The sequence below is a fragment of the Gobius niger genome (assembly GCF_951799975.1).
Source record: "Gobius niger genome assembly, chromosome: 15".
Classification (NCBI taxonomy): Eukaryota; Metazoa; Chordata; class Actinopteri; order Gobiiformes; family Gobiidae; genus Gobius; species Gobius niger.
Genome location: NC_136866.1, coordinates 15,808,266 through 15,825,966, shown reverse-complemented (window position 1 = coordinate 15,825,966; position 17,701 = coordinate 15,808,266). Strand labels below are relative to the sequence as shown.

Sequence of the window (17,701 nt, the reverse complement as noted above, 5' to 3'; positions counted from 1 at the left end):
TAGTTACCAATACTGTGTCCTTATGAAATGTTAAAAGTTTTTTTTTTTTACGAAACACCATAAAAAGCTGATGTATCACAAATCAGAGTTAAATTCTACGTCTCAGCCGTTTTAGCACTTTAAGCTCAGTTCTTTTTTCAAAGTAAAAGGGAAGAAGACACGGAGGGGGGTGGAGTTGGGGTCTGATATGGTCCCAGGACATTACTACTCCATATTTCTCCATCTGTGAGATCAATAAAGTATCACCTTACCTTACATCCTCATACATTATGTTCCCGAGGCGCAAACTCGTCACTCAGCGCAATCTCCCGGGACAAAACACTGAACTCCTGGTGGATCGAGATGCGCAGAAAAGAGATCTGAAAGCAGAAGTCTGTGCTTGTAGGGCAAATGACGTAAGAAGACATATATAAAGTTGAATTAATGCATTTATGTGGAGTTACTTACTGAAGGGCATAATATCTGAGTAATCCAGGAGTGTTCCTCTGTAGCACAGGCTTTGAAAAAGTACAGTTCTAGAATCCCTGAACTGAAAGGTTTCTTCAGTTTGTGTGGGCTGATTTTTTGGATATTAGTTAGATTTGTCATTTGCTCCATATTTATACCGCGCATTTCGTACACAAGGCTACTCAATGCGCCTTACAAAAGAAGACAATGCAAAATTACAATCAGGTTAAGTTAAGGCAAAGCACATATGGGAAATACACGATGACCGGTCTTTGACGTGGGCATGGAGCTGAAGAAATGTGTTGAGGCAGACGCAGAACGACGGGGGCGTGGTTATGTGTGTGCTGTTATTTACAGTCTGAAAGTCAGTGTTATGCAAAATATGACCCAGCGAGCTCAGTCCTTATCTTGTTTAGCTCCATGGCTTGGCCTTGAAGGGAAGTGTTTAGGGCGTAGGAGAGATAAGAGGTCCAGCTGCTTCCTTTCTCAGGGGGAAGCAAATTATTCCAGTAATAGTTCATAAATTTATAACGAATTGGCTTTTTTCTTGGGCTCTTGGTTCAGTTCTCCACAGCAAGTAGTTCCCTTCACAGTTCATCCCTTTTCCTCTCCAAGATATAGTCCATCTATTGTCCATCTCCACAGCGAGCTGCCAGGTCGTACAGAACAGTTCATCATTGTTGTGCGTTACTTTCCGGCGTAATTCCATCACTCGGTCACTCCCTGCTCCAAAGAGCTTGTTAATTTCAATCGACAGCAGCGGGGTCCCATTGCAAGCTGCCGTCATTCCAAATTTCCGATAATCCAGGGCAGTCCATCCAATAAGCAGGTACCTTGTTATCAAGAGTCCAGATAAGTAAATATCTTTGATTTCTCCGACCGACTGGACCGCTAGGCAAACGACATCCATCGCAAACCGAGCTGTGACAATTCTTAACTCAGAACATTTTGCTTATTTCAATGACTTTGAGCTTCGATGGCCGCCATGTTATAATAATGTGGAGGAGGTGGAATGAAGGCGCCACGGTGGCACTAACACGCGCCTTGTGTGTTCTTACTGCTCCCCCGTCGCCTCGCTGCCTCTGAGCGGAGGGCAGGCCCAGCACTCATTTGCCTTGACCCACTTTCAGCGCGCTAAACATGCGCTCACGCAACTGTTTCCAACGCTCCCAACACCTCAGGCAAAAACATCGCGTACATAAAAAGCACATGTACAGTACACACGAGAGAAAAAAGGATTAAGATCATTACACAAAAAAGAAACAAGCCCCTCTAACTACTGGACGGGGTTGTCTTGTGCTTAACTAGAAAGACTAGCAGGAGCGGGAAGTAGCATCTGATGGAAATAGCTTACTTAAAGCTGTTGTAACTAAGCATTGCATTTTCTTGAAGTAGAGTATTATAGATCCACAAAAAAAACCTGACAAGGTGAGCTGTTGTGCATCTAAATATAGTTTTCCTCCAGCGCGAACCAGGAAGTCGAGGCTAAATTAGCGCAGTGTTAGCATTAGTGGGCCGCGTCGTTCACGTCTCAACTCAGTCCCGCATTGAACTCCGGCTGAGACGAGCTTATAATTAATTCAAGTGAACCGTCAGGATGTGCGGGAGGGTCTGTGAGAGCTAGAAATGAGTTTCGGCAACAGCAGAGAGATCAACTACAGCCGATTTTCACTGTAGTAATTCAGGTAGTGCAGCTATAACTAGAAGATGTAGACTTTTGGAAATTACTGATGACGGGCACTCGACTAAGGTACATTGGATGGATTGCACTTTGCATTCAAGATAAATAAAATAAAAATGTAAAATAAATTCATGAATAAAAATGTATTTGTAAAAAAATATTTCTTAATAATTTACAGTAAGTCGTCCATATAAAGTACTAGTATTAGTGTTAAGTTCCACTTTGGCTGATAATGTGTCAGAGTACAATACAAAATGTAATCTAGAAAGAGAAATCTGTCCACGGTTTCTACACATAATGGAACTTTTTATGCAAACATCAACAACAATCTTATTTAAAGGAAATAACTATTTATTTTGTCATGGTGAGTGTGAAAAAAAGGATATATATATATATATATATATATTAATTTGAACCGAATTTGAATATAGGAATATATCAGTCATTACAATTTAAGTAACTCAAGTTACAAGTTCATTTACATAGTTTGTATGATGTATGAACAGAAATTACAAACTTAGTTGGTGAGTAAGATCTGCAGTTACGTGTAGTTAATGTCGTCAAAACAAAACACCAAAGAATGGGGGAAAGTGAAGGAAAAGGAAATCTATGACTGCACTTTTGCTCGGTGACATTATTACTATTTTCAGTTTAAATTTTGCCAAAAGTAACTCTAAAGTAACTCAAAGTAATGTAGCTCAGTTGCATTTTTGAAACTACTACTACTAATATAAAATATATTACAATGTTAAAGCAACTTGCCCAACACTGTTACGTACTTACTTCTATTTTCAGTTCAAGATTATTTGCAATGTGTTGTCGGCTGTTCCCAGTTAATTTTTTGCCATCTTTACACTAGTGTAATTTGCACTTTAATGGTCCAACCATCTAAACTGGTGTGTGTGCTGCCCCTCATGGCTGAAAGGTGAACTACATGGACACTTGTTTACATTATGTGGGAAGTGGAAACTGTGTGTTTACGTGTATTCAGAAAAGGAGACTGACTAAAGATGCAGGATCACTCAAACCTTACTTCATTTATTGAGCTTTAACTTTTTTTGATTGGTTCTTCTCCAAATCTTTGGAACAGGTGGTTTTCTATTCAGATGTGGTTTGACTCATGTGATTCGGTCTGTGCAGGTCACAGTGCGGTGGACATCACCAAAGTGGCGAGGAGACACCGCATGTCCCCGTTCCCTCTCACCTCCATGGACAAGGCCTTCATCACTGTGCTGGAGATGACCGCTGTTCTGGGCACCGAAATCATCAACTACAGAGGTCGGATTCACAGTAGTAAACCAGCAGCATGCATTTTAGGGAGGGGAAGGGAATTATATATGTACACAAGTTACCCATGAGTGCTTCTCACAAGGGGAGGGCAACTCATCCAGTTGTTCCTGACTTTTTTTTCCTTGACCCTCTAACTAAACAATCTTCCTGGAATCTTTTCATACAATACATCCTACTAACCTTGGTTTAAACTCACAACATGTTCTGAAATGCATGGGATTCTTGTTATCTCCTGAATCGCAAAAGCAAAACTTATTTAATGAATTTTCCGAAATCCGTTCAGCCCTATAATGAGGCGTTTTCTGTAATACTATACATCAGAGTGTGGGGGTATGGAGAGAGTGGGCGGATGAGAAAAATCCTGCTTTGAAAGTACCTTAAGCCGCAGCCTTGCTATATATAGTCCCCGAGCTGTGATTACTGTATGTGGGCACTGATTTGAATATGCATGCTCTTACATCAAAGATCTAATACACAATTTTACACACTGAAACAAGATGGCAGGGGTTCACATGCCTGTGCTGATTTCTATTTTAAGATGCGGAGATGAGAAGTCTTTGTTTGAAAGCGCGCAGAAGTAAAAAATAGATCAGAGGTTAGGGTTTGATGCTGATTTACCGAGACGACATGAGGGAAAAGCTTGTACTCAGTCAGCTGCTAGACCACACGCAAATACTGTGGGGGCTCGGCTGAATCCAGTCAACGTGAAATAAAAATGTCAAACTTTATCTTCTTAGATAGCTCTGTCATAGCAGTAGTCAAAAGCCTTTTACAAAAATGCATGGATTCAAGGCCGTTTATTGTACACACACTCTGTATTGTCAGTGGTGAAAATATTATCCGACTCGAATCATCTTCTGTTCAGAGAGAGTTCAGAGTTTGAGTTGCAACCCTCGGGTCAAAGATCCGTCTAGAACTTTGCTAACAGCCTCTGATCTGGAAAGGTTTTATATTCCAATCATGTCACGGTAGGAAAACGGAACTAACGCTAAGAGGAAATAATAGAGTAATTCTGCAGCTAACTTTAAAACTGATTTTTTTTTTAAGTATCTGACTGATTACATTTTAGACCTCTGCGTACAGCTGGCCTGCAGAGGGACTTTATTATAAACTGACTCAACTTTTTAAAACGGTACAAGCGTAATTTTTGGGTCAGGCCTGCTTTTGATCCTCTTCTTTTTATAAATTCTCTAAAAAAGGTCTAACTGGCGATGCTTTCTGTGCGTGTTCTTCACAAAGATGTTCAGTCAGGTTATAGTGCGAGTGGTGATACATCAGTCAGGTGTTGAAAAAATGCACAGTCACCACCAAACAATGCCAAAGTCTTTTTAAATTTTAGCAAGAATTCGCGAACATCCAGGATTGTACGTGTATGGAATCCACAAACTTGATACAGCTGGCCATTTCTACATCAAAAACATAATGTCCAGGAGCATGAACACATCAGAGAGACTACAGAAATATATGCTTTTGATAACATGTTTGTAGACCTCTAAACTACAGGGTTAGCAGCTTTTACTGTATACATAAAACGTTTTCAAAAGTCTTGTACAGCCCTTTTGATACTAAACACTCTCCTTTCTGGCTAAACAGGAACACTTACTTCTGACCTTTGACCTTCTCTTCCCTCCTCAGATGGGATGGGTCGAGTCCTAGCTCAGGACGTTTATGCCAAAGACAACCTGCCCCCCTTCCCCGCCTCCGTCAAAGATGGCTACGCTGTGAGAGGTAAGTGGCCAAAAAAGACAGCCAAATGAGAAGTGGACAGTAAGGCCTTAACCCCAGCCGGTACTACAGAGATGAAGATGATGATGACCTTACTTATACTTAGTCTTGCTAGATGCCCGACATATCCAGCAACACTATATTGATATGTCGATAGGAAACATGAGCTCCAGGCTTGGGCCATTCCAAAAACAAAGTCCAGCTTTAAAAACGTTCTTGTAAAAGAGGTGTCAAATACACCCAGACTGAAATATAGTTCCTAGATTACATAAATGTTCTGCCACTTCAGGATTAAAAACGTACCTGAACTTAAACCTAACCAGTAGTTTAGCTGGGCATAGACTGTCACTCTTTACTCCTCCCCATTTAGATTAATAACACCATTCGAGAGAGAATCCATGATGGTAGGTCAGTCCTACAGAGCAGGTCCTGAAAAAGGTGGGCAGAGCAGCAACTAGACTGTCAATCAAAGCCCAAAAATAAAACTTTAAAAGTCCATAGAACAAAAAACAGTATTGTTGAAAATATCGCTCCTTCCGCAGTGGTCTCACAGGAGGAAGCTCTATTTTAAGAAACAAAAGTCTTTGGAGCCAGGCTTTTAAGCTGTTTTTGACACATGCAAAGTCCCCATTGGATTCCATAATACAGTGAGCCTTTTGGAGTCGCCCTGAGCCATGTGGACCAAACAAAAGTGTGTTCCTCACCAACTGATTTAAAGGCGAAGGCAGAGAGAGATCGGAGAGATAATAAAGTGATTGGATGACACTATAATATTTTGCATTATGAGCAATGGATTAATATTTTGAGCTATTCAAAATTATATTTAGATATTAATTCAATAATGTTTAGGCCAGCAGAGAGGACATTGCTGGCCTTGATGGCACACCACTGCTATACTGCGTAAAATAGTCTGGCAAAACCTCCAATAAATATCAGTCAGTAAAAGTGGAATAGCGGACAATAACAAACTTTAAACTTTGAAAAGTTGGAGAGGCACATACGTTACGACACAGGTTTCCTAAATTTAGCAGTCGTTCTTCACCAAACCGATTTAATTTCAGCGGCCGATGGACCAGGTGACCGGTTTATCATTGGAGAATCACAAGCTGGAGAACAGGTAGGAGCCAAAGAAAACCAACGTTGGTGAGTTGCAAAGGCAGGAAAAAATAAATGTATGCGTGTGTCCGTGTGTGTGTGTGTGTGTGTGTTTGTGCTGTTTAGCCAACCCACACAGTGATGCCCGGTCAGGTGATGCGGGTGACGACAGGTGCACCCATCCCTTGTGGCGCCGACGCAGTGGTCCAGGTGGAAGACACCGAGCTGTTACGAGAATCAGAAGACGTAAGATCGCTGCCTGACGCTGGTCTGAGATTAGATTCCACGCACAAATCATGCAACGGGATACTCAAGGTCCTTTTCCCTTAGGCAGGCTAGCTAAACAAAGGGTATCACAGCTGTTTTGTCTTCCAGGGTACGGAAGAGTTGGAGGTACGAATCCTAGTTCAGGCCCGTCCTGGACAAGACATCAGGTCAGTGTCCTCTCAGTATTCTTCTTTGTATAACATCAAAGTTTGGGATTTCATTGGTTGGGACCTATTTACTCCCAGTTTAGTCAGGATTTAGTCAATGGTTAGGCAACTTAGTCCCTTTTAAGACATAGCTTAGTCTGGATTTGGTCTTGGTCTTGTCCTGGCGTTACCTGGAAAGCCGAAAAGGTTATGAGGTGAGTACTTGGTGAGAAAAGTTTTAACAATCACGACACTAAAAAGATCCCACGCCACGCGCTAATGCCACATTCATTTTGTTTGGGGCTTTACTACACTCATGTATCCCCCTGTCCCGTCTAGGCCCATTGGTCACGACATAAAGCGCGGGGAGTGTGTGCTGGCCAAGGGCACCCACATGGGCCCCTCTGAAATCGGGCTCCTGGCCACAGTGGGCGTCACAGAGGTGGAGGTCCAGAAGTTCCCTGTGGTGGCTGTCATGTCCACGGGCAACGAGGTGGGTCAGCAGGACTATGGGCAAATATATGGTATGAAAATATTACAACCGCTACGTTATGATTTATTTGAACTTTGATTGAAGTTTATCTTGGTGGCCTCTGTTACAGCATTTTAAAAACCTGTTCATAAAAAGCGTCATCTGAACTAAATGAAATGGTCTTACATTAGTACTTAAAGTGCCGTTAGAAACAGTCAAGGGAAAAGCCCTTTACTCCCTCAAACACTTTTGGAGGGTTTGATTACTCCACAACTCGACCAAATTCTAGACCTAAGAAGCAACAGGCATAGTTAAAAGAGCAGAGGGCCAAGGACTGACCTTTGGGGCACTCCACCTAACATGGGGGCTGAAAAGGACACAGCATCACCAACTTGTAATGAAAACTCCTGTTAAGTCGAAACGCTGCAGGTGAAAACATCGATTTTTCATGTGATGGTTAATGTCTTCTCTTTTAACATCTTAGTTTTAATGTCAAAGGAAAAATAAACCAAACTCTCCCTTTGATGTTTATTTTATTTCCAGGGAATAACTACAATTCACAAATATTGACATGTTATCTGTTACATGGTATCCACGTGTAGCATGAAAGGTGACTGAGATGATACTGTTATCCAAATATGGTCATTTCTGTTCTGGGAGACAGTAGCAGTACATACTCAAAACTTATCAGTCTTGTACCTCCAAAATAACATCTGAAAATCTTTGTAACTAGTATTTCAACAATCCCAATCTATCCCTTGTTTACATTCTATTGCTGAATATGGGTCATTTTGTCATATTTATATTATTAATGCCCAATGTTTTCTGTTGTGTGTGTGTGTAGCATGGTATTTATAGCTTACAGAAAGGCAGTGCCGGAGAATACAGGATAACTCGAAACATATGTGGACAAAACATCATCCTAGATTGTACAAAAAGACCCCTGCGTACTGGTCATACGTCATCACTGTTGCTTGTCTTTTATTGTTTGGGGAACAGCTGCTAAACCCCGAGGACGATCTCCATCCGGGGAAGATCCGGGACAGCAACCGCTCCACTCTACTGGCCACCATCCAGGAGCACGGCTACCCCACCATCAACCTGGGCATTGTGGGCGACAAGTACGTCTCCATTCACATTAAAAGAAATCCGTCTGGTTTTAGAGGGGAATAAAAGCCAAAGTCTGACCGGATTTGACCGTAACTCACTTAAGGGCCAGCTTTTCTTCATGGGTCAACAGTTCTGCGACTTCTTGTCAAGCGTGTGGGAAGTCCATTCAGCCAGGGGTGTCTGGCCAGCTGGTAAAGTCTCTCTGTACGGAATGTTGCATAGCGACATGATGCTAACTTCCAAGGGTAATGACTGTTTTCTGTCATAGTTTTATTTCTAAGGAGAGTTAGCTGTGTCTCGCTGAAATAAATACGTATCTAAACATGGCAGAAAACATGGAGCTGTCTGATAATCACTTACGACATGTTCAAAACTTTACTCAGGATGTAGGAGACTTCTAACAGTAAAGAACTTGTAACTGTAAAGCCCAACACACACCACGACACGCGGTTTAATGAAACACACGCAGCAGTTTATTCAGTCTTATTTGTAATTGACGGCAACATGTTTACAGGAAGTAGTCTTTACCCTACACTGGCAAACAGGAAGTTAGCCTAAAACATTCCATCCATAGAGCTTTTGAGCCGAGGTCATTTTATTTGTTTTTTAGAGCGTTTTTTGACCAATTGCTGCAAAAACGTCATGTAAAGTAACACATGTCTCACTCCCCGGCATCCAGTTGATTTTAGTACATTTTGGCACTGCTTGAGCTGCTAGCTAGACTTTAGCTCCATATTCTCGGAGTTTACACCGACCGAATGGGTCTGTGCACAACAGCATGGAAAATGACCATCTATGGACTTAAATCACATGTTGTGGTGTTTTTCTCACACATTTTGGTCCAGGTCACAAAATAAGGCAGTAATTTAGTGTTTGAGATAAAAGTTAGTCAACAAATATTTAGCTTCCTGATGTTATGGGTGTGAAAAAATGCCAGAAGTTACTAAAAGACGAAACTTGGTTGCAGTGTCCCTGAAGTAGACCATGTGTGTACTATTCATAAGAGTGTAATTTTATTGCCATTTTCTTTTCTTTCTTTTTTTTTACTCCCTGCAGTCCTGATGACCTCCTCAACGCTCTGAACGAGGGCATCAGTCGTGCCGACGTCATCATCACCTCAGGAGGAGTGTCCATGGGAGAGAAGGTAGCAGCTCTGGGACTCTAGTGCACATGCTCTACTGTGCTCTGCTGACACCTGGTGGCAGAAAAGGGAAATAGCAAATACATGCACTGTTGGTTGTTACAATATCAGGACCAGAATCGAGCCATAAAACGGCACCAACCTCCACTTTTATTTATTGTTTAACTTGAATGGAAATGCTTTTGTCTTGTTTATCGTTGGATTAGCGTATAACGTTTGTAAGGAGTTGTGGTTTATGATTTCAGGACTACCTTAAACAGGTGATGGACATCGATCTTCACGCTCAGATCCATTTTGGGCGTGTTTTTATGAAACCAGGGTAAGAGGCACCACGATGCAAATGAGTGTGTGTCACTGAGTGGTCACAGAAGAATAGCAGAGTAGCCGCAACTTCGACAATTTTGCAATCAGTAAAGAACAAATGGAGACGCCACATTTCGCTAAACCCCTAGTCTCTCCTTCCTTTGCAGTCTCCCGACGACATTCGCCACGCTGGACATTGACGGTGCTCGCAAGCTCATCTTCGCCCTCCCAGGTAGTGTGTGAAGTTGAGAGCTAGAGCTAATTTACTCCGCTGCTGTGGAGGAGACAGTACTCATATGATGTCCTCTCTCTCTCTCCCGCCTCTCGCTCGCTCTTTCTGTCCATCCCTCTCCCTCTGCCCCCCTGCGACTGTCCCAGGAAATCCCGTGTCGGCCGTGGTCACCTGTAATCTTTTTGTAATTCCTGCCTTGAGAAAGATGCAGGGGATTTTGGACCCGAGACCTACCATTATCAAGGCGAGGGTAAGTGGAATGACAGAACAATGACAGAGTGAGGTTGTAATGTCGGATATACATACAGTCTGAATATGGATTTGTTTCATGTATGTTTGATTACTTGTTATGTTGTGACAGTTTAGCTTCCTTGTAAAAAAGTAAAAACTAAATAAATTAAAATGACGATTCAATTTACACATTACTTAATATGTACAGTAATTGAGCTTGTGAGTTATTTAGCAGCCAAAAGTTTTAAGACAGGGCTCTCCAAGTATTCTATTGAAGAAACTTTTTCCAATAAATGATTAATAATGAGTCTAACTGTAGCTTCATAAAAAATGGCTTACACTTGTATTGCACTCAACAAGCCTGTGTCACAAGATTCTGCTAGTCATTATGTATTCACTTCACTCTCCGTGGTGGTAACTAGTGTGGCCAGAGCCGCCCTGGGGCCATTTACCGTATGGCTATAATGTGTTGTTTATATCCTGATTGTTTATAAGTTCCCTCTGCTGGGGCCTTTCCGAAACCATTGCCTCCTCCCTTCCCCTACACCCTTCCACTCAGGCCTCAGTGAGGGCACCTTCTGAGGTTCACTCAACAGAGAAATTCGAGCTGTGACTTTCAGACGCACTCTTCCTCTCCCTTACAAACTGCACAGCCCATAATGTGGCAAAAATCACAAATTCGACTGAAGGTTCTCTTATGAGTTTACAAAGTAATTCAGATTCAAATATGTTGTAATTTAGCTTATCCAAACTCACAGGTGAGAACTTTTCCTTTCATAATAAAATCATATTAAGTCTCACTGTCATTTTCTTTCTCATTAATAAATGTCTATATGACGATAAAGTTGTTCAAATGAACACTTAGGCGCTCCTAAATACACGTGGAACTGAAGTTGTTTGGTGTGTTGCTCGTGGGACTGCTCTCCGGTGAAACACACACCTGTTAAGTGTGGTGTCGATGCAGACTCGCTGAGAAGGAGCTTTTCACCCTCTTCCCCTCACTGAGTGATCCGTTTTGGACAAAACTCCACTCCGCGGGCACGCGCAAAAATTGAGTGTTAGGGGGTAGGGTGAGGGAGGAGGGAGCAGGTTCGGAAAGGCCCCTGGACACGTTTTCCAGCAGAGGGAACTTACTTTCTTTACTTTTTCTTTACTTTCTTACTTTCTTTATTTAAGCTGCCCCCTAGTGGCTGGAATGAGCATTCTGGTTATTTCTTTACATTTCTTTAAATTCTTGCCTCTGCTCTGTGTGCTCTATAAGTCAGGGGTTGGATTGAATCATCTCTAGAGCCGGATTTGGCCCATGGGCCGCCTGTTGGAGACCCCTGTTTTTAGACATTGCTTGCTGTTTGTAAAGACACAATGCACCTCTTTGTTTCGTAGACTCCAAGATAATGGCTAAAGAATGTGCTCTTAATCAGTGCAAATCTCTCAATACTGAACTGATATCAGTTTTGGTGGAGTACTTTTGATTGAAACGGCATCATTGCTAAAGCTCGCATTTATGCAAATGAGCCATGTGGACCAAAACTAGCAAAGTTGCCTTCATTTGTTGTTGATGATATTTCAGACAGTGAGACATTATGCACTGGGACATGCATGATCTTTGGTCCTGAACCTGCGCCTCTGCTGCCGATCCAGAGATGCCGGTCCCTTCACTCATGTTGGGGAGAGGGAATGTGTGTGGTCTATAAACAGACACAAAGCACAAACATAACACTGCCAAATGACTGATATGTATCTTTGCTCAAGATTTTTCAATTTCAGTTGTTGAAGAGGCAGACATCGACTTCATATCCTCCTGGGTGAAACCAGTTTAAATGGCCAAGTGATGCATTTTTGGTAGGCATCAACTTCATACCCTCCTGGTAAATGTTTTGCCTGATCTGGGCCGAGGATACTGTCACTGACCTCCAGGATACAACAACTCACACTCCTGGACTGTACACAAGTATATCATATGCACTGAAACAAGAATCAGCCAAAGAGAGACGGGACACTGTGCCAATATGGCTGCTCTCCAGAAATGATTGACAGTGAGAAGAACCAAAACAAGTCTACACTTCCATCTAGTGTTTTTCTAATGCAATGTTCTGATACCCTGCCCCAGTAAGAAGGTTTCTGTCTGTGTTTCAGTTATCGTGTGACGTGAAGCTGGACCCTCGCCCTGAATATCACCGCTGCATTTTGACATGGCATCACCAGGAGCCTCTGCCGTGGGCACAGAGCACAGGTAACATGAGGAGAGGGCACTAATGTGGACAGGATCAGGATTCCTTCACTGTGGTTATCACATTTATATATGTGTTTTTTACATGTTGTTGTAATAAACCAAAACGTAGTGTCTTTTTGAGCATTTGTAAGCAGTTTATTACAACCAAACAGTCTTTTTGTCCAGCAGCGCCTCCACACACACATTCACACGGCATATTTCAGAAGAAGTTTTTTTATATTGCATTATGTTAGACCTGTAAGCTAGCCACAGTTGCTAATCATCTGTTATTTTAATGCTTTAAGAGGTCGCTACATTTTGTGCAGCACGACATGGTTGTAGTATTTCCTGTTGTCTCTCTGTGACAGTAAAAAGTTTGTAGCTTTTGGTTCGGTTCAAGATGGCGGCGTTTTTGGTCACGTGACTCACAAAACACCCCAAATCATTACAACCAGTATTCGATTTGAAGATTTTTCATGTTGACCTCTCTGAAGTGGTGCATAGGATTGTGGTCTATGTAGTTCCTTCTTACTTTTTACTGAGGCGATGAAATAAAATGATGCGCTTTTTAGTGTATTGTGTCCTCTGAAAACAATTCAAAATACTTTCTCCATAAGGATTTCACATAAATGAAACCTGCTCGGCCTGTAGTTAAGACACCTACAAACATGTTCTCAAACGCATGTCACTCTTGTTTTAGTTTTGTATTGTATTTTGTATTATGTAGACTTTATATTAGTTTTCACTCAAATAAATAATATCGAACCTGCAGTTACGCGTAAGACCTGAGGTGGCAGTAGTGAGTATAAAATGGCCAACTTGCATCTAGTCTCTTTAAGTAGCTCGTAAAGACAATATTTTTAATATCTAATTCTTAACGTAATTCATTGAGCTTTTGAATTGTGAAACAAGGTGAAATTTGAATTTTTACAGATTGTTTTCTCTTATAAATTGCCTCCAAAAGAAAAAAATCCACTTTGAGAAAACCTTTGTGACTAATATAACAAAATAAAACCATCGACCAGCATTAAACCTGCCTTGATCCATATTGCAATTTTGTCGCTGAGAGTATAGGCAATTTTGACATTTGAAATTTCAATGACAATTTCGAAATGCCTTAATTTTATACCAAAAGATCAAATGACCAAAAACATGCAATACTTTGTTTTCTCATATTTATGTCAGTAATCTACAGTCAAAAGTTTCAAATTGATATCTCTACATGACAGTTTTCCCCTATGTCTCGCCTTTAATTAGATCTATTCCAATATCGTGCAGCGCCATCGCCATCTATTGATCGTGTCTTTTCTCCGACCCCACCCCCCCACCCCCTCCCCACCCGCTCACTCTAGGTAACCAGGTGAGCTGCCGGCTGATGAGCATGCGCAGCGCCAACGGGCTCCTGATGCTACCTCCCAAAACAGAGCAATACGTGGAGCTGCACAAGGGCGAGGTGGTGGACGTGATGGTGATCGGCCGGCTATGATGTCATCACTGTGGGGGACGCGGCGGGGTTTGGGGGTTTGGGGGGCGGGGCGGGGGGGTGGGGGCGCGCGAACGGAGCGGCGGTTCACGGTGCATGTCCACATATCATTGACTATTCTGTAATATGCAACGGCACAGCTAGTTTTTATTGATTTGGATAACGTTGAGGTATAGTCGACATCTCGATCACAACCTAGATAACATATAAAAGATTCATTTAAAAAGATTATAGTATTTCGAACAAACGAAAATATAACTTTTAATGGAAAAAAAAAATCTAATTATAAAAAGAGATTTATTCTGTAATATATTATTATGATTATTCTTATTATTATTACCATTATTCTTATTCTTATTATTATTATATTAAGGCGACTTTGTTCCTTTCATTGCAATTGCTTTGTGTGTTCAATGCTAGACCTTATCTATAGCAGTAGCATTTTAATAGACAGCTGTAGGTGCCTGCCGGGACAAAAAAAAAGAAGAAATTATGATTTTCTATTTATTTTTTATTTTCATCTTTAGTAGGGATAAAAAAAAAAAAAAGAATCTGTTTGTTTGTTTTTGTTTTTTTTGACAAATGGAGAAAAACATTGAGGAAGACTTTCAGATTTCCCATGGTGCTCAGCTGAGAGGAAGGAGGGGCGTGGCCAACAAGGGGAACTCTCGGGATTCCAGGCATTTCGCTCGGGGCGGCCGCGGTGACGTTTATGCTCGCTTCGATTGAAAGCGTTAGTTCCATAGAGTTCCAGGGGCACAAATGGTACATACTTAGTGATCAAAAGCCTCCCATGGTTAAAAACGGAGCGAAAAGTGAACAAGAGAGACATGGGACAAACTCGTTACACTTTACGTGAATATATCTTCTGCACTTTAGCGTCAAAATGCGATTGTGAACAGTAACTCCAGTATATTCATTTAAAAACAAAAACATTGGTTTATTATTATGAAATGTGCCACCAATCCCAGTATATTTGGTGGTTTTGACGACACAATCTGGAGCTCTACGGGTGTGTCTTAACTGGAAGGGTAGTTGTGTCCTTGGGCAAGACACTTCTTCACCCACCTTGGAGTGAATGCAAAACGGTCTATTGTAGCGCTTTAAGAAGCTTGTCAAGTGCAATTTAAATCTAACATGGCGTTATTTGTTAAACTGGTCAAGCATTAGGGTTCAGAATCAACTTTGGGTTAAGTTTAGCTGTTAGGTTTTGGTAAAGGAATAGGCTTTTATTAATCTTTTTATCGCTTGGACTTGGACTTGGACAAGAGGTGCAAAGTAAAAAAAAACAGTTTGTCCATTTTAAAATCCTTGTAACAAACACTCCAGAGCAGCAGGTGGCACTGTGCAGGTAGAACTGTCAAAGGCAACTGACTCACCACAAGGAAGAAGGTTTGTCCCCATTGTGTTTTGCTATAAAGGAGAATTCAGAATTTCAAGCTTACATTTTTATTTTTATTAGTTTTATATAACTTAGCTGAGGAACTTTTACTTTTATGGGAGTATGGGACCTCTGAAGAATGGTACAGTTGGCCTATTTGCACTGACCTATAGTATGTGTCTTATTTTACAACGGTTTGAGAAATCCTCTTCAAGTACCGTGCTGTGCCGCGCTCCAGTGTGCGTTGGGTTAACTTAATACTAAAATATCTCTTTATTGTTTGATCATTACAGTGTTCAACAGGTAATCAAGTGACGACTATAGGGCTTAAAACGCAACTCTGAGTGAAATGCCTGTTTTTTAGAGTGTCCCTCGACCACTTCCTGTCCTGGCGTCCCCGACTTCCTGTTCAAGGGGACACTTGAGTTTTTTCTCATTAGAATGCATCATAACGGCTTCACAAAGAGCTTTGCTTGTTGTTTATCTTGTGAGTCTTGTTTATGTGCGCAGTGCCAAATGCCTGGGCAGGGGGCGGAGCCAGAGAGTGTGTGTGTGTGTGTGTGTGGGAGGAGGGAGAGAGGGACCTGCCCAAAGCTTCCTTATACTGGGACCTCCCTCGCCTCATTACAGCGGGGCGGGCGAGCGAGCCTGGGAGAATAATCTTTTATTTGATCAAATATTTATGACAAAAAAATACTATATGAAAAAAGAAGCAGCTTCTTTAAGTGCTGACAGCCTTTTTAACCAACTTCACAAAAAATGTACAGAAAAAAATGGAACCGTATTGTACAGATATATGTGACCAGCACTCCTAAGGAAATTATTAAGCAATGGGGAGACATTGAACACCGCTGTACTATAACATTTTCTGTAATGAGATGAAACTGATGAAGAGACTACGATAATAAAAATCCTTGATCATTATGTAAAAAAAAAAGTTCTTGTTGGTTTCCTTTTTTAATAAAATCCATATAAACAACGAAAATGCTTGCCTCATTCTTTGCCATGGGTAGATTATTTTTTTCTTCATCTTAATCATCATCCATCAAGTGTGGAGAACTTCCCCAGGGCTCTCAAAAAGAAGGTCCCTATACTTGTTATATTAGCTGCAATCGGGCAAAAAATTGTGACGTCGCACTGGGCCCCGATGCATGCCATTGTGGAGGCTGAGTGATTATTTATGTTAGAACAGAAGAGTTTGCGGTAAGAAAGTGGTGAACAGTTGTTGTGTCTTCATTTGACCGATTGTTGGGGCCACCATCATATCCACACAAATAAGGCTCTTTAACTTAAGAATGTTGGGAACCAGGGCTCTGTGTACCAAAATGTTTTTGACTAACTTCCTGTAGGACAGTGGCGGGTAAAGACTACTTCCTGTCCACATTTTAAGGTAAATTAAACATAAAAAAGATTCCAAAAAAAAAAGGTAAATAAAGATCAAGCAGAGTGTGCATCATAAATAATGTGTTTGGATAGTGGTGCTATTTTTTATTTGTTAGCGACTTAGCCCTAAATTAGCGCTAGCCCTTAGTCTTCCAGTTTTAAACATTGTTGCATGTAATTATTCAACAGCTGCATGTTTTCTGTCACGCACTGTTTGATAGGTGTTAATTCAACCTGTTAGACTAATTTCAGCATCACCTCCATAGCAGCCAATCATCGCCCTCGGTCCCGCTTTTAAGCCCCAGGAATCATGTTTCGTTCACTTCCCAGCTGTGCTGCGACCCACCTCTGCCTCATCTCCGCCTCTTCTGTCCACGGCTTCTCCCTGCTGCATCTTCACGGGTCTTCCATACCACCACCAGTGTCCAGGCTCCGGGGAAGACATCCCTGACTCCAAGATGTTCATCCATACTTTTCAAAGATTTATGTGTTGCATAGATTTGGAGACTCTCTGACCCCAAGACCCAACAAACGTGTGCACTTCTTCAGCAGCCATGACTAGTTTTTGTTGTGTGCTCAACAATCTGATCCGGTTACTTTCTCTCCACACCATACATTTGTCCATGTACTGATATTGAGTACACTGACCGATGGGGCACACTGTACATCAATATGATAAATGCATTGGAAATTGGAATTGTAAGAGGGCAAACAGGATTGGGCGTCTCTTGTTCCTGAAAGGTAAGCACAGTCTTTTCAAAAGTGGAGCAGCAGTGACAGCTTAAAAAGGGAAGAGAGGTTAAGCTACGGGGTGTCAGCCAGGATTAACCCCATGTACACAATGCAGCAGGAAATGTCTACATCCCAGGTTATTACAACTTTTTTTTCTCCTACACATTTGAATTACATTTTTATAATTATTACATTTTCAGTTCTAATGACAAGATTCTTTAGAACGATGCTCAGGTGGCATTTAGAATGGAATGAAGCAGTTAGAAGAAAGCTGAAAGATGTGCAAAATATACAGGCCTACTTTCTAACATTTAAGGGAAAAATACAACTTTTTTATTATCTCAAAGTCGTTTAATACAGAAAATATGTT

The 17,701-nt window shown here is 41.4% G+C and overlaps 1 protein-coding gene across 11 annotated transcripts in view; it reads left to right on the top strand.

Annotated features, from left to right (window-relative positions):
* gphnb (gephyrin b) overlaps positions 1–14,600 on the top strand; it is a 114,697-nt gene extending 100,097 nt beyond the window's left edge. For 6 of the 11 annotated variants that reach the window (XM_079572690.1, XM_079572693.1, XM_079572699.1 and 3 more), the window contains 13 exons: positions 3,269–3,406; positions 5,054–5,146; positions 6,205–6,260; positions 6,365–6,484; positions 6,614–6,672; positions 6,991–7,144; positions 8,123–8,244; positions 9,290–9,377; positions 9,620–9,693; positions 9,845–9,912; positions 10,056–10,159; positions 12,277–12,373; positions 13,705–14,600. In XM_079572690.1, the coding sequence (XP_079428816.1) occupies positions 3,269–3,406; positions 5,054–5,146; positions 6,205–6,260; positions 6,365–6,484; positions 6,614–6,672; positions 6,991–7,144; positions 8,123–8,244; positions 9,290–9,377; positions 9,620–9,693; positions 9,845–9,912; positions 10,056–10,159; positions 12,277–12,373; positions 13,705–13,838 (1,307 nt within the window). In that variant the 3' untranslated portion in view covers positions 13,839–14,600. The remainder of the gene's footprint in view (positions 1–3,268; positions 3,407–5,053; positions 5,147–6,204; positions 6,261–6,364; positions 6,485–6,613; positions 6,673–6,990; positions 7,145–8,122; positions 8,245–9,289; positions 9,378–9,619; positions 9,694–9,844; positions 9,913–10,055; positions 10,160–12,276; positions 12,374–13,704) is intronic. The other 5 variants (XM_079572691.1, XM_079572698.1, XM_079572694.1 and 2 more) reach the window with 1 other exon arrangement.
* Positions 14,601–17,701: the final 3,101 nt, after the last annotated feature.